Below are 17,047 nucleotides of genomic sequence, written 5' to 3'. Positions count from 1 at the left end.
CCGACTTCTACAGCACACTCCGTGATAATGCGTGTAAGGTTGTCGGTGGCTTCCTGTGTCGTAACCACTGCTTCCTCGGCAAGAGCTGAATATCGGTTCTGCAGCGCGATCCTGAATTCTTCTACTTTACGTCTTACTGTTAGCTCATTAATCGGCTTCTTTCGTACTAGCTTGTTACGGTCCCTCCGCATATCTAGCCTAATTCGAGAACATTAGGGTAAGCCTAGACTTGTGTGTGACGATGTTCGTTCGAATTCTCCTTAGTGTTTGGCCTTCGTAGGTTTTAAGGCCTTTATGTGGTGGTGGAAACTTCTGTATGCTGAGACGAATCCTGGCGAGAAGTTCTTGGTGGGTTTCAGGAGGGGAAGACTATACGAGTGCTCTGATTCGGCGCAGTACAGTTAGGAACCTTGCTGCCTCATTGGCCATCTCGTTTCCGTCTAGTCCCTCGAGACGGGGGCACCAAATGATGGTGTGTTCGTGCTTCAGGGTTGGAGGGACGATCTGCTGCCTGGACGGGAATTCTGCCTGCCGCTAGGTTTAGAATGGCTCTTTTCTAGTTTGTGAGGGTGTCCGAGACACGGACGGCGTTTGTCTCTGCTTCGCCCATGTCTAGGTCTTTGGTGGTTATGCAGTCTATTATAGGAATGGTTGAGTAACGGTGAGGCTGTAGATGCGGCAATCTTGCAACACTGATAAACGCCAAAATGGCCGCCGTTGCTGACTTGCGTGCCTCAGTGGCAATACTCTAATACCTTATCTACTGACACCACTTTCGGCTTCTCTGGCGGCAAATGCTGGGTCCTGCCTAACCTGACGAATGCGCTCGGCGTCTTAGGCCTTGGCGTCTTTGCCCATGGAGATGAAACCGCTGGGGGGTGGGGGGGAAGTATACAGCTTTCTGTAAAAACATTGAGTTGGGTCAAGGACAGTCTTCGAGACTCCTGCACTGTAGCGCTCTTCTGAATTCCCTCACAGGGAGAGAGATGCGCCGTGCGTGGCGAGGAAGAGGCGGCGGTGGTGGAGAGAAGAATAAAGTGGGGCTGTGACCATACTCCCTCCGCAGGTGGTCATGCTTCCCTGTGCAAATACACTTAGTGGCAGATCCAGTCGCCTTAAAGTTGACTATACCTCTGAACACAAATGCCTTGTTGGAAGACATTTTTTTTTTCAGGGGCCATATAAGCCATCTTATAATAAAATATGGAGGCCCTATAGCACCCCTTTTATTTCTTTGAAGAATTTTTTTCATATGCTGAAAAGTGTTTTCTTTCTTTTTTTTTTTAAAGAGTCAGATTCAGGAACCGGAACTAAATCAGATAAAACTGTAGTGATGAGAAAAAAAAATTGGCGCAGCTTGCACCAGTGGTGCAAGGCTGGAGAAACAGCAGAGCTGACGGCCCCTCTCTCTACCGGGCTGTTGCACCTCACATGGGTTTCCGAACTTCCGCTGAAAGTTCTCCGTGACTGGCAGGCCCGGATAGTTTTGTTCGCAAACTTTCACATCTATCCCATTCAGGGCCGCGTTAGCACGCGCTAGAACCTGCGGCAACCGGCTTCGCGAACTCTGCGTCTGTAGCGCGAAGTTGTCGTCGGTACTCCTCCCCATTTCAGGCGCAAACGCACGTGAACTGGTGAGGACAACAGCACGCGAGAGATCACGCCACGAACGCTGGACAGAGTGTTCTGAAGGTCGAGCTGGCCGACGCCGGACGCTCCTCCCGAGGCGCGCACTCACGTACGCTCGGTATTTTTTTTTGTATTTTTTGTGAGCTCCTCACGTGGCGCAAGCCCACGCGCAAGCCTGGACGACGCCGGGCAATTCTCAAGAGGTGCACGCTAACGTGCGCTTGGTTGTTTTTATTTTTTCTGGTAACGCTCGATGGCGGAATTAATACCTATTTTTCCAAACCCTGTTTACTGTGCATTTCATTCGTGTTTATAGTCTCGTTGTGTATATTGTATAAACTTTGCGTTTTTTTTTGCTTGTGTTGATTTTTGTTAATATATTGGACAATGCCGCTTGACGCCTGTCGCACCGGGGGGCTGGGGCTAGTCAAGCTCTTCTACGGCTTTTTTTCCCGGCTCCCATTGCGCGAACGGGTTCTTTTTTTTTTTTGGCACAAGAATAAATAAATAAAATAAGAGCCTAAACAGCTCGGCTGTTATAACTCGGCAACTTTCCCCTAGAAAACAGGTTGCAACAAAATAGGTCAGATAACGCCCAGCGGACGTGTGCGCAAAAGTGTTTCGTGTCGAAAATGAGCCAGATCCTCTTGTGGCACAGATCAGAATGCGCCAAATCCATTTTCCCGGTGCGTGTGTGCAGTTGGTTTGACGTCATATAACCAACATGGCATCCTCCTTGTAAGTTCCCGCCGGACAGCTCGGTCTGTCAGGCGGGGTGAATTGTTTAAGGTATTAGTGAACAATTAATAAATTAAAGACTAATTAATTAGCTATTTACTATTCAACTACTCGTGGCCGTAAACTTCCCCTAGCTGACATGTAGAACATATCATGAAATAGCAATAATAGCATTGACAGCGTTGCATTTAGGCCCCGTAACAGAGCTTCGTTTCGCCGTTTTCTCAAATTCTCTTTGGGTCGGTTTGACTCATTAAAAAAAAAAAAAAGAATGTCCTCAGTTATTGGGCTACACTCGGTCTGTCTCTGTCGCCGGAAACGACCTGCTGTATCTTGGCCATTAACAGCTTCGTTGTAAAAAAAAAGTCATCTGTCTTACCTTTGCCGTGAGACTAATGGCGTCGTCGTAGCTGATCCACACATTTCCACTCACAGCCACAGGTGCAACCACGTGGGGTTCTCGCGTTATTTTCCACTTTTCAGATGTCTGCAGCTGGGTACAAATCTAAAAAGAAAAAAAATGCGAGCAAGCTTCCTCAGACACTGCCTGGCACATTCTCACATATTATTAGTACTGTGTTTCATTCACACTTTTAAGACGAAAGCTTTGGATCTCCATTTCTCAAGCTCGCGCATTGTGAGGTACAGAAAACCTTGAAGTATATAGTTCCATTCAGTATTATTGTATAAAACTCTATGCCATGACGTACGAAAAATAGGGCCGCGAGCCAGAGATGGTTGTATTGACTGGCGTGGCACGCATGCGGCCAATCAGGCGCGTGCGCCGCCAAGCTTCTGTGACTCTGGGTCCGTTCGATTCACCTACACCACATGAACCATGCAGCTCAGGCATTGCAGTACTTTGCCGCTCGTTTTAGTGCGCCAGCTCGCGGCACCTGAACTGCGCCGTTTGATTCACCGGTGGTGTCGATGGGTGCAAGACGATTCAATGGCTTGCCCTGCAGTCCTTTCCGAGGTGAAGAAGCAGGCGAAAAAAAAGTGCAGGTCTGGTGCCGCCAATTATAGTATAGGATGGCGAAACCGGATTTGCACTGATGTTAACTGGTTAAGAGCTAGGTGCAGGGTAAATCGAATGGACCCTCTGTGTTGCCTGACCCTTTAACATATCGAAACGTGTCATCACGTTTGGATCAGTTGGAAATAGTCAGTTTTTCATGACCTGTAGAGTGGACAACTTCGGTTTTTAATGGATCGAAGTGATAACAGATGCAGCAGAAAAAAAGTGTTAGCGCATGGCACGCACCTTCTACTTTTGCAAGAAACTTCATCCCTCGACCTTGCACGCGCTACGTATTTCGTCTTGGATAAAAAACGGCACTGAAAAGCACGACACATGCAGAAAGGCAGGCCGGTACCGCATTATTCCATTTCCCAACTCTAATACTTCCTGCTTTTTCTTCTGTTTTGTCTTTTCATGGATACTTTGTTTTCGGATGACTAGCTAAACTCACTATGCTCTGCTGATACTGCTACTGGTTCCAGGGGGAGGGGCGGCGGATACTGCTGTCGACTAATTAAATAGCGCCTCGTCCACTAAGTTCCATCTCGTGCTTCACGAGTCCCTTCCCCTACTCCCCGTCTCCCTCTGGCCCAGGCGCGTAGCCAGGACCAGAAATTTTTTTCGAGGGTGGGAGGGGGGGGGGGGGGGGGTGCGGTCGACCAGAAGATGGGACGGGGAAATGGGTAGGCAAGGCTTCTTGCGCGTTGTTTTTCAAACGAAGCTTGAAATAACTGACTTTAACATGCGATTTGTGTATGCTAAACACTAACAGTAAAGCCCACCTTAAGGAGCTTAGATGATGATGATGATAATGATGATGGACTAAATTCCCGTTCGCCGGTCTATGGGTAGGCCACGGGTGATTCGTTCGTCCGTAGAGCAGGCGGTTATGCGGGCACGCGCTCGTGAGCGTGATCATGAGTGTGTTCGTGAGTGGCGCGCGGTCCCAGAAGTTCGTCAGGCGGAAGTGGAGGCCAACACTGAGTGCTTACTATAAAGATTCGCGTGTTTTAGATTTTCCTTTAGGAAAGGGACACATAAGTTTTCTTATCAGCTATGAAGTACAGTCGAGCACGATTTGAAGGTTATCGCGCGAGCATCGAGCGGCCAAGCGTGCTACGGTTTCGTTTCGGAACCATGAAAATCAAGATTTCGTACTCTTCTCTCCCTTGTTGGCTGTTCTATGCTACAACAATGGCCCGCACGACTGACTTGCCACCCTTTAGGTTTCAAGTTTAACGTTCGTTGTTATCAAGCACAGGATTGGTTGCCTTTTATCTACGCTGACGAAGATAAACTGGCATGGACGATTTGCTAAAGCTGGTGTTTTGTCTACTTCATTTGAAAGAGTAGCTTTCCCGCGATAACCTTCGAATCGCACTGGTCTGTACGTGCGGCACATTCGTATATTATGGCGGTGAAGCTAGCAAACGTGCGTCTTCGTCCTTAAGTAATCGCCTTTTTGTTTGTTTTTTGTGCTAGTAACGTGAATAATAAACTTAGGCTTAGAGGAACACCTTACGGCACTGCTGTTTAATGTTGAGCTTGCTGCACATTTCTTAAATTTCATATTATTTCTAGCCGTTAAATCGAACAGACATGGCTTCAGTAAAATTCCGGTTAAGCAAATACAGAATGCTGATTCTAACCATGAGGGAGGTCAAAAAAACAATGAAATAGTGCCAAAAAGGCAAAGCTCCGCAATAAAGAGAATTGTACAGTTTTGTTGATGTAGAGGAAATACAAGATGGGCAGAGCAATGCTTTTCATACAGCAGAAATGATGGAACTGCAATAGTCAATGAAACGCGATGTCGGTAGAAAAATAAACATATCAGGGATTGATAGTTGTCTGAACAAAATGCAGTGACATGCTCTGTCATGTGATTATACTTTGTACCAGTGTAAAGACAAGGAATGACACACTAAAGTACAGACCACATGTATGCCTATATGAGGCTTTTCCTGCTGTTCCGCCATTTCCCGGCCGTGCTGTTCCGCCAGCGAAACAACGGGACTGCCTCGATCGGCTCGCGGCAGGTTCGCGGCGCTGCTCGGTGTATCCGTTGCGAAACGCACCCGGGCTGTATATGTTGACATGTACAGTATATGGAGCGGGCACAGCTAGGGATCAGACGTTGACGTCGCCCTTGTTTTCAGCTTTATATGAGCAAGAATGTCCTTAAAACTGCAGGTTCCGCGCCTGCAGGCGACTTCAGGCGGTTCTTCAGGCTACGTAAGCCGCACCCAAGCGTGGCACAAAACATGTCGGGGGGAAGGGGGGGGGAGACACGGGCCCGGTGTGCCCCCCCCCCGGCTACGCCCCTGCTCTGGCCTTTACTCCTCCTCCACTGCCCTAGGTTGTATGCTGGTGAACTCCCTGCTGAGTTCAATAATATCCCCAGTGCACTCCATTTCTTTTCCCTTTCCTTCAAACCTCAACAACAACGAGTCAGCGGCAGTCTAATCACCCTTCAGTGTGTAAATGCATAATCTGTTATAAGACTCCGCTTCTTAGCGTATGGGATGGGGGCGGTGGTCAGCGTATTCATAGTGACGCACACATCCGTATACATAGCGGCTATCTCAAAATGCATCCCAGTAATCAGAGTAATAATGAGTGACTGAGCTCGCTTTGAACAAAATTTTGGCTCATACAATCTAGTAGGTGACTGCTAAAAAATTAGGTAGCCAAAGAATCGAAATCATAGGTAGCATTTGCCTGGCTCCCGTATGATTATTTTTCTTACGCTACAACTGATGAAAAAAGTACACCACTGGGATTTAAACACGTCCGCTGCTAATGTACGGAGGGGACTCAGAGGTGCTCAGTCCTAACTCTAGAGGTTTAACGTTTGCGTGATGGGCGATTACGCAGAGAGGATTGCCATTTCAACAACAAAAAAGGAAGCGGTAGTAAGACACAGCGGTTGGGCGGGAGAGTAGTTGGTAAATCGTCACTACTTGACGTGTTTTAAAGACGATAGTCTTTGGTCTGTCTGTATGTCTGTCTGTCTGTGACTTGATTAAGCCACCCGGCCAAAGTGGAACTCAATTTGCGCAATATTCTTATATACCCACAGCCAAACATAAACGCCTAAGTCCGGTTGCAATCTTCATACTTGTCAACATTGTTGAACAAGAGCAAAACATTACGCAAATGTGAGGCAGAAAATCAATTCATAAGTGATATTTGTAGTATTACTTCAATAAAAAAATATCAATGCTTGTTTTTTGTGATATCAAATGAAATACTACATCAACTACAGAAAATCGTCGCCCGCTGTTGCCCGCGCCACTATAGCTCCTGGCGGAGAACGAAACGTTCCACTAGATAGGTTCCACGCTCCGCTTGGAATGCACGTGGAGCAGGGCAACGTGGTTCCACGGCCGCTGGATGAAAGGCGCACTGACGTGCGCTCTCATCCAGCGGCCGTGGTGGTTCTATAAACATTGTCTCGAATCACGCGCGTCTCCGCCGTACGGCAGCGCTAGCAGCGCTGTCATCGAGGCACCCGGCCTGGAGCAGAAGAACGCGGTAAATTAAAACTGACTTGAACAAACCTCTAGCCTGTTATCTTGGGAGGAACGGGACGGGAGAGGAACGGCATGAGAGGTTAGCGGGAAAGAGAAGGGAGGCGTTTACCAAGGCCCCTAAAATTACTAATAGCGTCCTCGATAAACACGCGCCGGGGTTGCCCCCAAAACCGGCGCGGTGTACAGCGCCCCACGATGGTGCGCACCGGCACGGAGCGTTGATCGAGGCCCAAGAGCAGACGACGACAGTGGAAGGTGTCGCGGAAAGCGGCAGTGAACTAGAATTCTAGTCTAGTTCACTGTGGCGGCGCTCACACTTCTGGCGGGTGCCGCGGAGCCGCCTGTGAGGACTCCTTTACAAAAATTACTCCCACCTCCCCTCGCGGGAACCCCTGCGTAGATGCGACGCATAGGGGGTTCCGTTGTTGTTTCCGTTAGGTTGATTTTCCCATCGCGTGAAACGTGCCGTGAACCCCCTGCCGCGGCTATGACGCAACACAATCCAACACAATCCACTTTAATCCAAGCCAAGCCAAGCCAATACAATCGAATCCAATCCAATGCCCCTCGCGAGAGAGTGTTCGCTATCAGAGAGAAGAGGGGGTGAGCGGCGGAGAGCGCAGCTCGCGCGGCGAGGAGAATGGGGGAAAGGTGGGGACGGACAACGACGCCGTATGGAGGGACAAGGCTAGTGAATGAGATGCAGTCGCATCTAAAATGTTTTCTCCGCGATAACAACAAAGTACATTTGCAATTTTTAGGGCGCAGCCCTCTGTCGCCCGTCTCTGGGCTGAGCCGCGTCGCCGTCATCGTTCCGAGTGAACGATGAAAGAAAGCAAAGGAGGAGAGTGTCGCAAAATTGGAAAGGGAGGGCCGTTCACCGTGGCCATACCGTGGCGGCGCGAGCCAGCGCTCTCTGAAAGTGTGCGGTGAGGGAGAGGAGGGGGCAGTACGCTGTGCTCGCACGAGGCGCTCGACGGCGCGACGCTCGGGGAAAACGTGAGGGGGGTGTGCGCGTGACGATGATGTGCGTTCGCTTCCTAAGACGCAGTTCGCGGTCCCTTCCTGAGACGCAGTTCGCGCCGCCGACGCAGAGGCTCATCATTTTTGTTTTTCATCGTCGGATAGAATGGCGGCCCCCTTTTCTCGGCTCCGTCTTCTTTTATTCTGTGTAGTGTTTTTACAGTTCCGCCACCAATGTTTGAGTCATATTCGGCTTCGTGAGTACCCCGGGCACCTCGCTACAGATGTTTGTGGATCTCCGTTTGCGGGAGGGACTCTTGCAACGCCGTGTAGTCGCCCAGTCGCCGCTAGGCCTACCCCTCTGCCCTACGGCTTCGCCGTCGCCCCATTGGCTTTACCCTATCGCCTCAACTCAACTGACCTCACCTGCAGTGCCCGGCGCCACTACTTTGCCCTGTGTCTCCTCATCGCTGGCGATGTTTCGCCTAACCCTGGTCCGCCGCAACCGCAACCCAGCTGTCCATCCTGCACTAAGCGAGTGTGCGATAACCAAGCGGCATTATGTTGTGATTCCTGTGACAGCTGGTTCCATCGAAGCTGTGTGCATCTATCAATGGCACAGTACTGCAAACTTGAATCCTGCAATGACCCCTGGTTCTGCCTCGTTTGCTCGTTACCTCGGTTTTGTGACTCCCTCTTCGAAGATGCGCCGCTGAACCTCCCTCACCCCTTGTGTTCCACTACAACAACCCCTCTCGGAGGCCCCCTGACAGCTCTCCGCGACCCCGCAAGGCACTAGAATTTTGGTACACCAACTGCCGGAGTGTTAAGAACAAGCTCGTCGATTTCCGCTCCACAATATCTGCCCTCCCTGCCAACACTGTCGTCCTACTCACTGAGACATGGCTGGACCCTGGAGTGCATGATGGGGAAATTATGGATGCCTCGTCACACACAATCTTCCGCAACGATCGCCGTAGCCGTGGTGGGGGCGTCCTCGCTGCTACCCCCGCAGGGATTCATGTGTATCGCAGGCAGGATCTTGAGCACGGGGAACTCGAGGCATTATTCCTGGAGCTTCACCTTCCCCGTGGATCTCTCCTCATTGGTTGCGTCTACTGCCCGCCCAAGTTCAAGCTTCCTCGACCTAGTGTTCGTCCGCAACATCAGCTGGGTTACCTCATGTCAGGTCCGTCCCGGTCTCACAGGGAGTGACCACTCTGCAATAGAGCTGTCCTATGCAACGACTCTTCCACGCAAAGGCCACTTTGCTCGCACACTGTGGAATTTTGGCAGGATAGACCTGGACCACATGGCTCGTTTGACTCATCTTGCTCCTTGGTGCCTGATCACCGGGAACGACTGTTCGGAGAACTATGACCTGTGGTGCGAATTCGTCCAAGCTATCGAAGCAGATTGCGTGCCGCGATCCACCAGTACGGCTCGTCGACGGAGGCCTCCTTGGATTTCTCTTGACATCATCAAGTTGGCCACACGCAAACGAGCCTTATTTAGACGCGCTGCTCGGCGTACGTGTCCCGTTACACTGCAGAAAGCGAAAGAACTTCACCGCTCTTTGAAGGCTTCCATCCAGATGGCTCATGATGACTACGACGGAATATCGCTCTTAAGGCAAAGGAGAATCCCGAGCTCTTTTGGTCATATATTAACCGGTTACAGGCCACTGCTCATAAAACTTGCTTTATGGACAACGCCGTCTCCGTAACTGAACCCTCGTCAATTGCTCAGCTTTTTGCCTCCCAGTTTTCATCCACATACAACTCTACTACATCTCTTGACCCCGAACTCCTCGTCCAAGAGGCCGAAGCCAGTGTCGCCACTCCTACAGCCTCTTTCAGTACTCTGCACTTCTCCCTCGACGACCTGAATGAGGTTGTGCGTCTCATCAGGCCATCCCGGAATCCAGGTCTAGATTATGTCGCTCCTTCCTTTTTTAAACTCCTCTACCCTCGCATATCCCACCCTGTCCTATTCATGTTTCAGTCTTTCCTGGACAATGTCTTTGTTCCTCAGTAGTGGAAGGCTTCCTTTGCCACCGCCGTTCATAAAGGCCAAGGGAAACCAATTTGCGAGTTGTCCAGCTATCGACCCGTATCTAACACCTCCATCGTTTGTAGGACATTTGAGCGTCTCGCCAATCGTGCCATTTTGGCCTTCCTCGAGCAGAACCGTGTTTTTTCTCCCTCTCAGCACGGATTCCATCCAAATCGCAGCTGTGAGACAGCCTTGGCCACTGTCACACACTATGTCAGTTCCAACATGGACAGCGGCTCGTCGACTGACCTCATCCAGTTAGATCTGAGTAACGCATTTGATACACTTGACCATGCCACAACTTGACCATGTAACAAAGGCGGCTCAGGCTGGACTTCAAGGTGCATTGCTCCTCTGGTTATCGCGCTTTTTGGTCGGACGTTCTCAGCGGGTCCTTTACCGTGGGTCGTGCTCTAGGAGCTACTCCTCCCTCTCTGGGGTCCCCCAGGGTTCTGTACTGGGACCTACACTGTTTAACCTTAATGTTAATGACATTCCGCAGTCAAATGACGTTCTTCTTGTGCAGTACGCGGATGACACATCTATTTTAACCCGTGTCCCATCATGCGTTCACTCCTGTGCCCTCTTGCAAGACCACCTCACTCGTGTTTCTCACTGGGCAGCAGTCAATCATCTCTCCATCAGCACCACTAAGACTGTGCTGCTCCGTTTCCACAATAGTAAGCGGGCTGCCTCGCCCATCTATACACTGGGTGACTCTGTCCTTCGCGCTGTTTTGTCTGCTTCAATCCTTGGAGTTCAGTTCACCCCATCGCTTGACTTCTCCCTTCACATCTCCAACATAGTGGCCAAGGCACGTCGCACGTGCTACGTGCGACGTGCTACGTGCGACGTAAGGCTTCGTGCTACGGACATCAAAACCTTGGGGTCCTGAGGCCTTCTGCGCACTCTACACTGCTCTCGTGTTGCCAAGACTTGAATATTGCTCCTGCGTGTGGAATCCATATCAGCTTCACCTGACCAACAAACTTGAGAGCGTTCAGCGCCGGGCCACCCGAACGTTGTTCACTCGTCTAGGCTGCAGCCGTGACACCCTCCCGCGATATGAGGCTCGGCTGCACCACCTTGGATGGCAAACGCTCCAGCACCGGCGTTCTGTGGCGCGTGTGGGCTTTCTCTGCCGCTGCTTGGACAGCTCCCTAGGAGTCGCCTACATCTCCTCCACTATTCGGGTTAACAAGCGAACCGGCCAACCTGAAGTCATTCATGCGAGGACTGTCCGCCACCAAACTCTCTCATCCCAGCAGCAGTGCGGGACTTTCTCTCTGCTCCTCTAAGTGTTCGATCACCCCTCCCCACGGACTGCGAGGCGTCTAGGGCGCTATGCAGAGCCCTTGCAAGATGTCTGTGATGCATATTGCTAACCGCCTTTTTTTGTTCTTGTTTGTTTGTTTGTCCTCCCCCACCCCCCCCCCTTATGGTTGGATGGCTGGCAGGCGCTCTGCGCACGGGTTTTCACCTTTCTGCCACGCCTAGCACGCCAACCAGGACGGTCCCTCTTTCTCTTACTTCTTTACCCCTCTCCACCCACCTCCTGAGCAAATATTATTATTATTATTATTATTGCAGCATGCTGTTAGATTTTCAGTCGTTCACCTCCATGCAGCAGTTTTGCCGCATAGAAAACTCTTGTGGTAATGTTCTAGATGTGTGCTTCTCAAACTTAAAAAACGTACAAGTGTGTGCCTCCGAAATATCCCTTGTGCACCCCGACAAGTTTCACCCCCCTCTTATTGTCTCTGTCTCGGTCGCGACCCAGCATCGCTCTGGCGGCGTTGACAATTGTTCAGTCCCGCGATATGCTTTCAAGCGTGGAGATTATGCTGGGCTGTATCACTTTTATTCATCTGCTGAATGGTCTAGTGTTTTGGATGTCAGTGATGTTGACGAACAGGTTCGACGTTTTACCGAAATAGTCAGAAGTGGCATGGAAGAGTATATTCCCTGTTATAAGCCTGTTCCTTCCAAATTTCCCCACTGGTTTTCTAAAGAACTTCGAAGTTCGCTTAAACTTAAGGATAGCGCCCACAAAAAGGCCAAGCGTTCTGGGCTTGACAAGTGGAAAGCGGAGTTTAGTCGGTATCGCTCACTTTGTAAAATCCTCTACCGGCGTGACCACCAGCTCTATATAGAATCGTTAGAGGCTGCTGCGTCTCAGAAACCGGCTGAATTCTGGAGGTATGTACGCGGCCGTTCTAAGGCGTCTAAAGAACACGTTAGCCTGCTTAATTCCGATGGTGAAGAGGTTGAGGATGTTGCCACCAATTTTGCTCAGTACTTTCATTCTGTCTTTCAACTGCCAGATGGCAACGACGAACGCCTATCGTTTAATAACTCTAATTTTAACACACTTAGGTTCGATGAAAAAATTGTCAATGATAGCCTTCAACGGATGAAACCATCATTTTCCTGTGGTGCAGATGGAATTCCAGCAGCCCTCATGAAGGCTTATGGGAACATTTTTGTGCCTGTCTTAACTTCCATTTATAATAACTGCTTACTTTTAGGTAAATTTCCTCGTGCATGGAAGATCGCTCGAATTTTTCCAATATTTAAGTCTGGTGATAAGTCAGCCGTTTCTAACTATCGCCCGATCTCACTCCTTTGTGTCGCCTCAAAACTCTTTGAGTCAGCTCTGCACAAAGTTCTTGCTGCCTGCGTCAAGAACGTTGTGATACCAAATCAGCACGGCTTTTTCTCGGGTCGATCGACGGTCACAAATCTTGCAAGCTTTATGACACAGGCTTCGGCTGCAGTTTGTGAAAACGGCCAGTTGGACGTTATTTATTTTGACCTCAGTAAGGCGTTTGATGTGGTGAACCATCAGTTATTAATTAACAAGCTTGCTAAGTCCGGTGTAGACGCAAGCCTTGTTGCCTTGTTGTCCAACTATCTCCTTGACCGGTCCTTTTATGTAGATGTTAACTACAAAAAGTCTTGTGTTTACCCTGCAACAAGTGGTGTACCCCAGGGTTCCGTGCTGGGTCCATTATTGTTTTCTGTCTTTATCAATGATGTTTCAACAGTGTTAACAAACTCTTCTTTTCTTCTCTATGCTGATGATGTCAAACTATTTAGGCACATTAGCGGTGTTCAGGACTGCTGTGCCTTGCAGAGGGATGTGTCGGAATTATCGGTCTGGTGCAGGAAAAACTGCCTAATTTTAAACCCCACTAAAACAAAGGTTGTCACCTACAGCCGGAAAACCCACCGTCTGCTGTTTTCCTACAGTATTGAGGGAGCTCCTCTGCAAAGGGTTGAGGAGATTAGGGACCTAGGGGTGCTTTTCGACAGTACCCTCTCTTTTTCTCCTCATATTAGGCTCATCACCCGGCGAGCACTCCGAAGCCTTGGAAATGTGTGTCGGATTACAAAGGAATTCTCTTCTCCAGATCCATTTCTAATGCTATACAATGCAATATGTATACCACAGTTAGAATATGCTTCTGTTGCCTGGAACGGCATCTCCAAATCTAGTAGTGAATTAATAGAACGTGTGCAGAAGAAGTTTTTATCCATATTTAAGCACCGTCATCACAATCACAGTTTTCATCCTGATTCTGACTTATCCATAGTCCCTTCCATCCCTTCCTTGAACTGCAGACGTATGCGTGCAGACCTTACATTTCTTCACAAAATTGTTCATGGTGACCTTTCTTGCGCAGACCTGCTAACTGTTTAGAGTTTAGTGTACCACAAAGGCCCACCAGGTCGCATCGCCCGTTCTTGACCGCTGCGCGCAACTCCAATCATTCTCCTGTGCGCAGAATACAGAATTGTTACAACCGCTTCTTTGAACGCCTTGACATCTTTCAGAAATCCTTTACAGTTTACCGTACAACGCTGTTGAATACAGTATGTTAAACACCTATGATATGTCTGTCGTTCTTTTTTTTCTGGAATTTGATTTCTCTGCGGTTGTGTCTATCCAACTGATAGTTGCCTATTTTTGAAACTGTTTACTGTCATTTGTTCGTTTTTTCATTTGTCTCTACACTCTTGCCGTTGTTTTTGCTGTATTACTGTCAAACTTTGTTGCTCTGCCTGTCGTGTGGCCTTTACGACGGGCAGAGCAGCATAGGCATCTTCTTTTTTTATTTTTTACCTGTACCCAGGCTCCGCCTGTGCTTTATTTCTGTAATTTTCACTACTTCAATTTGTGTGTGTCTTGTCGCTTGTTTGTTTCTTGCTATATGTTTCTTGTATTTTGTGTATTTTTTTTTTCATGTAAGTACCCGTGCGCCAGCACTCAGGCCTCTGGCTGTTCCTGGGCACGTAAATAAACATGATTGATTGATTGATTGATTATTATTATTATTATTATTATTATTATTTTGAGAGAACCCACGAGTGAGTCCTGCCTCAGCGCACTGCTGCTGCGCCCAAATATCGCATTAGGGAGTATCGTAATCGCCAGCCAATTTTTTATATGCTTTATAAATAACATCGAGCTATCTTTTTGGTGTTTTTGAAAAACCGTACACAGTTGCCCACACGGACGTTTTTGGTCCCCTTAAGGGGCTGTTTTTGTAAAAATCTAATATTATTCATTTATTCCAAAATAATGCTGCGAGGCTTTGTGATTTGAAAAGTTGCAAATAAATGTTGATGTCCTAGAGAACCAGTAGAAAAATTGTTGTTGCGGTCATTTGATTAAAAGTTGACTAAAAAAATGACCGAGTATTGACGATTTTTTTCAGATTCCTGCTGTTGATTCGGGTGGAAAATTGCTTAGCTCGGCGTCTATTTTTTACGGCAGCGTAGCCTCTGATTATATTTATTTACCTGCTCACACATACTATCGCAACCTGTAATGGCTTCTTGGCAAAAAATTTTGATAGGTATCACTTTTTATGTCTTTTGCAGATCTTTGGAGGCCACTGTAAGGACGAAAAAATAGTTTTGCCAAAAAATATTTTACCGAGTATCACTTCTCGATTCAATATTGCTAAAGTAAATTTTTGAAGCATATCCGGAAGATTGAAAAATTGCCGGGTCTCCTCACCCGGGTGCGTTGTAGAGCCCCACGAACGCTTCTCGGGCAGGTAGCGTCGATCGGTAAAACTGCTCTTGGCCTGTGCCATCTGTAGTCCCGTAAGCATTGATACCAAAGAATGGGCCCGATGTCACGTCTTTCACGATGCTGCGCACTACAGTGTGTGCCGTAATCTGTATTATTCCATTTTGGACGTCAGTGCTTATCCATTTGTCCCTCCTCGCAAGCAATCTTTTAACAGCTGGCACGTCGTTCGATCGCTCTTCCAAAAGATCTACGAAGTCGCCATCCTCTTTAGTGTGCCCCTGTAGCGCGTGACCTGAGCGACAGAAATAACTGATAGAGCTGACCCTGAACCGCAGCGCCGCCACAGAATCTTTCTGCTGCTTCTGGTTCTGCGCAGATAGAAGCTGCACAACGCGAATTCCTGTTGCTCTGGCGAGGCCGCGGTTTTTAGCGTCTACATGGAGTTGGCTTTTCTCCTGGCGTTGCAGCCTCTAGGCACCTTTCTTACAGTTCTGGAAGCCCGTCGTCATAAACGAGAGCTACATAGCTCGTGTGCTACTTTCTGCTTCCGCGAGTGTCCCACTGCACTCGTGGCAGACAACCACATCACGCTCAAAGTCATAAGAAAGCCACGTAAACCTTTAAAACCACTCGTGGTGACGTGAGCGACCGTCTTTATTCTTAGGAAATTTGGAGCTTTTCTTCAGCACGGCTCGCAAACGCGGCATATTTCCATCAGAGTCTTGGCTGGGCTGCCGCTTTGTGTGGATGTCTCGTAATGCGTAGATGTAGCTGGATGCACGGCGTCCGATGCTTCCGTATCCTGTGGTTCTACGACACAAAATGAAAACAGAAGGCTGAATCAGTGTTCTATTTCGGTGATAAAACGCTGTATTAGATAACTGACATGGTACCTTACCAATGGAGCAATCCGTCGACCATGGCAAAAGCTCCGAGTGGGCATCGAAAGCTGCTGATTCATGCTCCGTCCCAGCTTCTGTGTCCGAAGTAATGGCCGAGGTTTCTGGAGTCATTATATTATATACACATCGCGGTATATACGCGTAATTGATCTCTTAACAAGGGTATTTGGCTCGTCGCTTACCATGACTCGGCCTAAACGCGCGGCCACTTGATTGAGGAGCGTGACTGTCAAGGCATCGTCCTTCAGCTTGTGCTTCTGCAAGAAACAAATGCTCAATGTGCTTGAAAGGAAGCACAGATAAAACATCTCTGAGAAGAAAAGATAAGCACCTTGAGCACTAGTTTCGGTCACGTGTGCACGTTTCGGAGAGGGGAGGAAGAACGTGCTCATTTTCTTTTGCTTTTTCTTCATCTTAGATCGTGGCTGAAGTGACCTACACGTATCTGCACATACCAAAATTGAAACACATTGCAATACGTTGCAAAATCAATAAAGTCGTTAGCAGTCGTGCCCATTCAAGGCAATTCAGACATCGTTGCTTCCAGGACCACGAGCACCCCTTCACGAAATGCAATGGCGCTAAAGCAGCCGGTGATTGCGGACAATTTGTAATATATAATGACCGGGTGCTAAATATTCAAGGAAAATTTGAGCGTACGTCGTAGAACGGAGAATATGTGCGTCGTACCGATGCTTATTTTTACTTGTAAACTAAGCCAAAACACGCACAAGGTGTCCAGAATGCTGGCGTATATTCGATGCCAACATTTTGAACTCTTGGAGGGAAATTCATCGCAAATGAGGACGCGGATTCTGAGAACCGCCATGAGGTGAATGGCAGGTGGAATATTTTTTGAAATTTTTTCGGCTGCCGGCAGAGGAGACCGACACTGCCAATCTAGTTTGCTCCCTATAGCACGATTATGTGAAAAATTAAATGCGAAACCTTGAGCTGTATTAGCAGAAAAGAAAGTATATATTACATCGTAGCTTACCGCGTCACTGGAGCTGCCAGCAGGTCCTTGGTCAGTCTTCTTTCCCGAGGGAGCGGAAGAGAGAAAATTTGGGAGGTGCACGTCCAGAGATGGCCGCTGTTGCATTTGGGGAGGCGTCCCAGGAACTACCTCCGCCAACGCCGTGATAGCGTGGTTCACGAG

General features: G+C 48.6%; 1 protein-coding gene and 1 long non-coding RNA gene across 4 annotated transcripts in view; both read right to left on the bottom strand.

Moving 5' to 3' along the window:
- The window catches only part of LOC144169839 (chitinase-3-like protein 1), an 82,879-nt gene that overhangs the window by 12,218 nt on the left and 53,614 nt on the right, over window positions 1–17,047 (bottom strand). For all 3 annotated transcript variants that reach the window (XM_077699216.1, XM_077699218.1, XM_077699217.1), the window contains exon 8: window positions 2,747–2,872. In XM_077699216.1, the coding sequence (XP_077555342.1) occupies window positions 2,747–2,872 (126 nt within the window). The remainder of the gene's footprint in view (window positions 1–2,746; window positions 2,873–17,047) is intronic.
- On the bottom strand, window positions 15,644–16,173 carry LOC144169844 (uncharacterized). Its single transcript, XR_013322530.1, has 3 exons — window positions 16,071–16,173; window positions 15,885–15,989; window positions 15,644–15,796 (listed from the first exon to the last, which is right to left on the bottom strand). It is a non-coding gene; the product is annotated as an uncharacterized LOC144169844 (long non-coding RNA).

Source organism: Haemaphysalis longicornis, unplaced genomic scaffold (genome assembly GCF_048455015.1).
Source record: "Haemaphysalis longicornis isolate Haplotype H1 unplaced genomic scaffold, Haemaphysalis longicornis Haplotype H1 scaffold_2, whole genome shotgun sequence".
Lineage (NCBI taxonomy): Eukaryota > Metazoa > Arthropoda > Arachnida > Ixodida > Ixodidae > Haemaphysalis > Haemaphysalis longicornis.
This window is presented reverse-complemented; position numbering and strand designations above follow the sequence as displayed.